This window comes from Mus caroli, unplaced genomic scaffold, assembly GCF_978045245.1.
Source record: "Mus caroli unplaced genomic scaffold, Mus_caroli_1 scaffold_8, whole genome shotgun sequence".
NCBI lineage: Eukaryota > Metazoa > Chordata > Mammalia > Rodentia > Muridae > Mus > Mus caroli.
Window position 1 is genome coordinate 37,226,771 of NW_028227263.1, and position 9,152 is coordinate 37,235,922.

General features: G+C 41.9%; 1 protein-coding gene and 1 pseudogene across 1 annotated transcript; one reads left to right on the plus strand and one right to left on the minus strand.

Annotated features, from left to right (window-relative positions):
* The first annotated feature begins 2,853 nt into the window (after positions 1 to 2,853).
* On the plus strand, positions 2,854 to 3,798 carry LOC110299238 (olfactory receptor 10A6-like). The gene has a single exon (XM_021168887.2). It carries the CDS (start codon positions 2,854 to 2,856, stop codon positions 3,796 to 3,798), a length of 945 nt encoding a protein of 314 aa, XP_021024546.2.
* A 1,749-nt stretch (positions 3,799 to 5,547) lies between these two features.
* LOC110298038 (selenocysteine lyase pseudogene) lies at positions 5,548 to 8,669 on the minus strand (annotated as a pseudogene).
* Positions 8,670 to 9,152: the final 483 nt, after the last annotated feature.

Genomic DNA, 9,152 nt, shown 5'->3' on the forward strand with positions numbered 1-9,152 from the left:
TTTCTTTCTTTCTTTCTTTCTCTCTCTCTCTCTCTCTCTCTCTCTCTCTCTCTCTCTCTCTCTCTCTCTCTCTCTCTCCCTCCCTCCCTTCCTTTCTTGCTTTCTTTTTTAGAAGAGAACAGACAGTGATTTCAGGAATAAGTACTTTGCATACTTCGCATACACTAACTATCATGTCCTAGAAGGTTCCGACTGGTATACTAGGTCAGTGAGCCAATACTTACCTTTCTCCATATGCAAGGTGAACCTTAAAGGAAAGAGAGCTTGCCTGGTACCACCAGTTACAATTATTTAGGACAATGTTAGAGTGTTTTAATAATTGAGAAAGTATTTATGGTCAGCTCATCTTAACCTTCATGATAGTTCTTTTGCTTTTAGGTTTTAAATGTTTGTTTTTCATGTACTTATGAAGAACAGAGTAACAAGTCAGTTCTTGTGTACAATGTACTATGATCACGTCAGGGCAGTTAGCATTTCTGTCGTTTCAGACTATTATCTTTCCTTTGTGTTGGGGACATTCCAAACCTTTACTAGCTATATTGAAATGCACAGTGAATTGTGAATTGTCTGCTGTAGCCATCCTACTAAAGACAGTTTTATTCTATTATACATTGTTAGTTGGTTTCATGAAGGTTTTAAAATAAAATATTTTTTTATTAAATTAGTAATAACTTACTCTCATACATTTAGATTTGAGTACATACAAAATTTCAACTTTCTCAGAGACTATATTACCTGTTGTAGAAGGTATGTATGTATGTGTGTGTGTGCCTGTAAGCATGAGTATGCTTTCATGAATGTGGAGGACAGAGTTCTATGTGTGTTCCTTAGGAACTTTTTTTTTTTGAGACAGGGTTTCTCTGTGTAGCTCTGGCTGTCTGGAACTTACTCTGTAGACCAGGCTGGCCTTGAACTTAGAAATCCATCTGCCTCTGCCTCCCAAGTGCTGGGATTAAAGGCATGCGCCACCACTGCTCGGCAGGAACTTGTCTTTTGAGACAAGGTTTCTTGGGGCCTGCTGATTATAATAGTCTGGCTGGCCAGTGAGTCCCAGGAAGATTCCTGTCTCTACCCACCAAGAATTGAGATGAAAAGTGTACATCACCATGCCCCACATTTTTGTGTGGGTTTTAGTGATTGAATCTTAGGTTTTCATGATTTCATAGCAAGCACATTACCAACTGAGCTACTGCCTCACTAACAGCCCCAATTTTAGGAGTTTTTGATACCTAAAATATGTATAAGAAATGATACAGGCAATTTGTTAAATCCTATGACCATGGTCCAATTCAAGAATAAATGAACTTGCCTTCTACTCCTTACTAATATTCTACAGATCTGCACTGAAGGTCACAATACATACCTTCAAATGGCAGTGCCTCTCTGTGGTTCTGGATTCCTCATCTCCCTCAGTAAATGTCCTCTGCATTTCAGAACATTATACAGAGACCAGAAGGCTCCATTCTAACCCTGTGGCATCATCCCAGAATCTTCTGAGTTGAGCAAATCACAATCCCTGGTTAGGATTGCTATCCTTCTTTGTCATGTATGCACTAAGATTCCCTCATTTAATTTTCCAATCCAGATCTTATTACTTCTCAATTCTTTCCACACTCTGTTATGTACTGGCTTCTCCTTTCTTTTAGACAACCCTTTTTATTAAAGATAGAGCCTAGATTTTCCTAGGTTCCTTTATCCTGCAAACATTATTTTAATATTCCTTATGATCCTGTGACTGTTGCAGGCACTGTGCACATAGGCAAGAAACCAACACAATCTTTGTTCTTTATCATTGTGTCATTGTATGTGGTAGGATTTTAATATACAAAAATACTATGACAGTTGTTAATAAGAGGAAACGTACAAGTAGAGGCGAGAGTGTTCCGAGGTGTGTGTGGGATATCTTATGCAGCATTCTTCTAGAGGCTCATGCCTGCTTTATGTAGTGCCCTTAATTCTTCCTGAATTGTAGAAGCTATCGGAAGAGTTGTGACCATATAGTGCCTGGAAATGACAGCTCCCTGGTCAGAGTTTGCTGAGGAAGTAATTAATGATTTCATGAACTTCCTGAAGTAGAGGAGGTTGGAGAGATGCACAAGAGATGATGAGGAGTAGGGAGAAAGTTTAGAAGAAAGTTTCATAATGACCCTTAGATGGACCTTTTCTTTTGTTATCATAGTCACAAGGAGGGACTCCAGCATGTAGTCCTAAGAAATGAAAATCGCACTTAGGTAAATTTCAAGAGAATTGATCACTTCCATCCTAGGCTGAGACCAGGAAGCTTGAAACTCATTCAAACATGTTGGTGTCACCTAATATAGATAAATTTAATATACAACACCCTCCATACATTTCTATGGAATGTTGATCACTGCCTGTCAAAACTGCCCTAATCATTTAAAATGTAATGACACATTGAACAAATGTACTGTTATAACTGAATGATTAACCTACCTTTACTACACATTATCTTCCATGTTTTAAAATTTTATATGTAATACAGTTAAGTAAAAGATATATCTCTAACAGTAGTATGGGGAAGAAATAGAATTACAAATTATTTTTATTTACTTTAGGACTATGATTTAATTCAACGTATATGGTGTTCTATGACATTTTATGCTTTTCAGCCTAAATTCTAAGCCAGAATCATATTGTTATTTCCTCTTTTATGTATCATTAATCCATTTGTGTAGCTATTCTCCAAACTCAAAATAGATAATTTTTGTGTGGACAGTCTTTTCTTGTAATGCTTTGTCATAATTCTTCAAGTGAATGGAAGCTAGAGCCGGGACTGTGACTTCATTCCTACACACTGTGTTCCTAAGAATGACCCAGGGCTCCACTACAGCAATGAGGGGGCAGAATGACAGCTCTGTGGCCGAGTTCATCCTCTTGGGATTTTCGAACTATCCTGAACTCCAAAGGCAAATGTTTGGGGCTTTCTTAGTTATTTACCTGGTGACTCTGACTGGAAATGCCCTCATTATGTCTGTCATCCTCCTGGACCGGAGCCTGCATATCCCCATGTACCTGTTCTTGCAGAACTTGTCTGTGGTGGAGACTGGCTTCAGCACAACTGTTATGCCTGAGATGCTGGTGGTCCTGACTAGTGAGAAAGCGACCATTTCCTTTGGGGGTTGTTTTGCACAGATGTACTTCATTCTTCTCTTTGGTGGGACTGAGTGTTTTCTCCTGGGGGCAATGGCCTATGATCGATTTGCTGCAATCTGCCATCCTCTATCCTACCCTGTGATTATAAACAAAAGAGTTTTTATGACATTAGTGACATGCTCATGGCTCTCAGGAACCATGATGACTACTTTGCAGACCACATGGGTGTTCAGTTTTCCCTACTGTGGTTCCAATGAAATTAACCACATCTCATGTGAAACCCCAGCAGTACTGGAGCTTGCATGTACAGACATTTTTTTCTTTGAGATCTATGCCTTCACAGGCACTGTTCTGATCATTTTGACTCCCTTCGTGCTGATTCTTTTGTCTTACATCCGAATTCTCTTCTCCATCCTGAAGATGCCATCCACTACAGGGAGGCAGAAGGCCTTTTCCACATGTGCCTCTCATCTCACCTCTGTCACCCTCTTCTATGGCACGGCCAGTATGACCTATCTGCAGCCTAAATCCAAGTATTCACCAGACACCAAGAAACTGATGTCACTGGCTTACTCTCTGCTCACCCCTCTGCTGAATCCACTTATCTACAGCCTGAGAAACAAGGAGATGAAAAGGGCTGTGGTAAAATTATGGGAAAGAAAAGTGGCTTTACACACAACCTGACATATTGAAGAGTTGTGTGATATTCAGATAGCTCATAACTGAACTGTGAATGAATTAACAAGGTGAAAACTAAATTTCTTGGTGAGCATGTTTTAATTAATTCTTTCTAAAATAATTCTATTATTATTAATGTTGTTGCTGTTGTTGTTATTTACTTCATGACTACAGTTTCCTTTCCCTCTTCTCTTCTCGGTCCTTCCTCCCACCTCCCCTTTGCTCTGCCCACCCACTCCTTCTCTTTTTTTATTCAGAAAAGGGCAGGCTTCCCATGGATATTAACCAAAGATGATATATCAAGATGTAGTATGAAAATGTACCTCCCTCGTATTAAGGTTAAACAAGGCAACCCAGTAGGAGTAAAAGAGTCCCAAAAGCTGGCAAAAAATTAGAGACAGCCCTCACTCCCACACTGTTAGGAGTCCTACAAGAAGACTAATCTATACTACTGTTACATATGTGCAGAGGGCCTAGGTCAGTCATATGCAGGCTCCCTGGTTGTCAGTTCTACCTCTGTGAATCCCTATGATCCAGTTTAGTTGATTCTGTGGATTTTCTTATTGTGTCTTTGACCCCTCTGGCTCCTACAATCCTCCCTCTCTCCTCTTCCACAGGATTTCTTACGTTCTGCCCAGTATTTGCTGTGGGTCTCTGCTTCGGTTTCCATAAGTTGCTGGGTGAAGCCTCTCTGATGACAATTGGGCTAGGCACTAGCCTATGAGTATAGCAGAATATCATTAGGCATCATTTCGTTGACTTCTTTGTCAGATGTGTTTTGTTCTATCCTAGGTTTCTGGACTGACCAACCTCTGGGTCCTGGACCACCCAGGAGTGTCAGGGGTGGGCTCCGTCTCATGGCATGTGTCTCAGGCATAATTGTTTATCTTTAAAGTTTTAAAATGCCACTTAAAATTTTGCTTTTTAAAAAAAAACATTGCAGACATCTTTTATTAGTTCATTTAATTCCTGACAACTGTTTCCACACATTGTGTCATCCTTGGGTTAATAGACCCACAGGCTAAAAATATTCTTGAAGAATGTTTATATATAAATATAAATGTGTGCCATACATCCTCAAGATGACAGAAACCTTTGCAAATAAAATTAAAATTGAATCTAAGTGAGAAATGATCAGATTTCCCACTTTGGCAAAGACTGAGATCAGGCATGAGTCTCTGGTCAGTCATGCTGGAGTTGGATCCCTGAGTAGAAGGGAGGGAGAAAGCACATGACAGAAAAACTATATCCTCCAGGAGCAGGGCATGAGGCTGGGGAGACAGGCTGAGGACAGGGGTGAGAGGCATGGCTGCACTGGGGAGGTGTGTGTGCCTGTAGGTGTATATGGGAGATCATGGGTGGAGACAAAGTCAACTTTCCTATTTTCACAATAGCAGCTAAGTCATAATGGACAAAGACTTGGATTTTGTCTTCTGGCCAATGTGACTTCTGGGGCCAGGTGTTCCTGACAGATACTTGGAACATTTCCATTCACACATAGCCTTTGGTGACAACTGGTATCCTGAGCCTGTAAGGATGGGACTGGAGTGGGATTCTACGAGATGGGCACCCTCTCTTCACTCTGCACCCCAGAGTAAGACTGTTGATTCAGTGCAGCTCTTGAGAAGGTACAGCTTAGAGGACAGGGGATTTCTCAAGGGTTTTCCTATGGTTTGAGTGGTCAAAGTCCAGCTGGCCAGGGAAAGAGTAGCTGCTACCCATGGCATGCTTTAGGTCCTGTGTGATGATAACCACTTAACTGTGGCCTACACTAAGCCTGATTGCATTCTGGGCCATATCCATGGGGATACCACAACTCAGTACCACCAGAGATGGCTGGTCTTCATGATCTGAGTGACGTGAAGCTCCCACATTGGTCAGTAGTGTCTGGCACTGTGCAAGCAGCACATACCCTTGGAGCTGGATCCGCTGGATGTAAAACTTTCAGGTGTTTAGAAGTCTCTCCTCTAATCCAGCTGTTCAGATGGATTTCCTTACCAAATTCAGCCTCCAGCCTCTCCTCTAGATAACCCCAGACATGAGGGTTTCATAAACCTGACAGTTTTCACTTACCAGATTAGCAGCCTTCCCAAGGCCATCAAACATGGGCGTGCTCTCAGTCCCTGGCCTGAAATTCTTCTCTTGTTCACCTCCAAACAGATGGGGTCCAAGGGGTTAACTTTACTGATCTCTTGTACAAACAGAGCACCAATCCTGGAACCATAGAACTTGTGCCCCATGATGGTCAGAAAGTCCACACCTAAGTCATCTATATCCACTCCCTTCTTCCCAGTGCCCCAACAGTATCTGTGTTCATGAGGACTTGGGGCAGCCTGGAAACAGCCAGGATCTGGTTCTATGCCTTAATGTGTCAACTGATCCCTGAGACAAGCATAATGACACTGGTCTTGTTATGGGCCATTATGATGGTTATAAGGCTTGTGATGGGGCTAACAGCCTCACCTCTGCCTGCCCATTCACCTTTGACACAAAAGTGTCAAAGTGACCTCTGTCATTTGTCCTTCTATTAGGTGCTTCAGGGGCAGCTGGATGGAGTCATGTTCTATTGTGCAAGTGATAAAATGAGGCCTGGTCCCCTCCTCAGGACTGTGATGGTCAATCATGTGCTCCTTCAGGGTCTGCTGTTCATGGAAACATTTCACCATAAAGTGGTTTACTAAATTTGACTCAGTGCTCCAGGAAGTACATGATGTCCTGAGGCTTTCCCCCTATCATCTTGGCTAGACTCACTTGAGCTGTGTTTATAATGTCCTTGGCCTTCCTACTTGTCCAGAGGTAGAGACCTCTACACCTTCTATGCACCTTTCAACATGCTCATTCATGCTGCTTGCCCCCGTGCTGCCTTTTTAATATAAAAAATAAATTATTTCTAAAGCAATTCTTTACTCAGATTATGCCTCTCTTTTAATCCTATAGTCTATTGGTTTTAGGGTGCGCATGTTTCTATAACATACAATACAATAATTTATTGATTTATTTCTGATATATATATATATATATATATATATATATATATATATATATGCCATTGTAGAGTATTGGTATTAAGACAATATTTTACTAAACATATAGTCCCAAATTTTCATATGCTTGGTGATCTTACCAAGTATTCTGTGGCAGATTCTTGGGTTGACAATTGACAGGATGAGGCCTGCTGTGGTCATATATTTTAACCATCATTGTGAGGTGGTACATAACTGTAATTCAAGCACATGGAAAGTCATGGTGGGAAGCTGTGAAATTCAAGTCCAGTTTATTCTTATAATAAGTTCAAGGAAAGATTGTGTCTTGATAAAACAAGAATATTCTCTTCTTTGTTGCCACAGACCAGCCTCAGTTGGCCCCCCTCAATCCGTGGGAGAAATTAGGGTTCCAGAGAGGTGGGCAAGGAGTTGGTGACAAAAAGAGTGACAAATAGACATGTACACAAGGGAGTGCTGTATCTGAATGTAATTTTGTCAAAGTTAGTGTCAGATATATATAATGCAGAAAACAAAGAAGTAGGGCGTCACAGCAGGCAAGGTGCATTGAAGTTATCTGACACAAAACAGAAGAATGCCTTCAAAGGACTGGCAGAAACCAAGCAATGTTTATAGTTAAGATCCATCCCATAAGCAGCTTCTAAACGCTGACACCATTGCATACACTAGCAAGATTTTGCTGAAAGGACCCAAATATAGCTGTCTCTTGTGAGACGATGCCAGGGCCTAGCAAACACAGGAGTGGATGTTCACAGTCAGCTATTGGATGTATCACAGGGCTCCCAATGGAGAAGCTAGAGAAAGTACCCAAGGAGCTAAAGGGATCTGCAATCCTATTGTTGGAACAACATGATGTACTAACCAGAACCCCGGAGCTCTTGTCTCTAGCTGCATATGTATCGAAAGATGGCCTAGTCGGCCATCAATGGAAAGAGAGGCCCATTGGACTTGCAAACTTTATATGCCCCAATATAGGGGAATGGCAGGGCCAAAAGAATGGGAATGGGTGGGTAGGGAAGTGGGGGGCGCTATGGGGGACTTTTGGGATAGCATTGGAAATGTAATTGAGGAAAATATGTAATAAAAATATTAAAAAAAAAAAGAATAAAAGCAGCCCTGCCTAGAGTCAGCTATTGACAGGGGGCAGGAGAGGATTTCACACCCTAGTCACAATTTATGCTATTCCTTTGAGCCTTGTGAAAGCTAGCACCAGGGGTTCTGCTCTAGCAGACCTTATCATGAATAATGCAATACTGTACTTCCTCCTAAAACCACAACCCTCCTTTTTCCTAGACCATGGTAAATTCTTGCATATGGGAATGCCAAGAATCCAGGAGGCTAAGTTTCCATGAAATTCTTTGCCTTGGTACTGCTTCCAGGCTTTCTAGGCCTGTCATGTGAGTCACTACTGGAGTGGATGTAGTACTTTGTGTTTTTGCTTGAGGATTTGCGCTCTTAGCTTCCTTCACTTGTCAATCCTCTCTGTGGTTTACTGCCATGCTTGCCTGCTCAAATAAACTCTTATCCTTTTTGGATCTGTAAACTCAAATTAACTCTTTCTTCTGTAATTTTCCTTGGTCATTGTATTTTATCATATCCATAGAGAAGTAACTAACACAATTTGGTACCAGGGAGTGGGGTGTTGCTATGAAGAACTTAACCATATTGCTTTTTGAAGGAATGAAGACCAGTTTGGAACTTTGGTGTAGAGAAGTGGTTGAATTCTGCTATAAGCAGAGCTTAAAGGGCAATATCTTTGGGGGCAATGACTTATAACTGATTTGCTGTAATCTGCTATCCTCTGTCTTACCTGGTGATTATGAACACAAGGATCTTTATGAAATAACTGATGTGTTCATAGCTCTTGGGCATCATAGTGGTTATTGTGAAGACCACATGGTTGTTTAGTTTCCCCTACTGTGACCACAAGGAAATTAACCATCTCTTCTGTGAGACTCCTGTTCTGGAGCTTGCCTGTGCAGACACCATATCCTAGCAAATCCAGAGGATCTGCTGCACTCAGAGCAGTTGGTAAGAACCCACCTCCCCCCAACCCAAGTCTCAGAGTTGCTGCTGGGAGCCCAGTGGACTTGGGACTTATCACCTGCCAGGACCCTGGCTCACTGAATACCACTCCACTTCTGCCCATTCCCTTATTCTAGTGCAGGCTGCTAGCCAATCTGCTCCCCTGAAGATACCATATCCTGATCCATCCCAGAAGATCTGAGCAGTCTGGCAACTGACACCACAGCATGAGGCATCCCAGGAGATCTGCTGTGCATAGGGCAACTAAACAACTGATCACCAGCTTGTCTGCTCCCCCTGAAGACATCATCACTTGAAGGCCTCCCAGGAGCT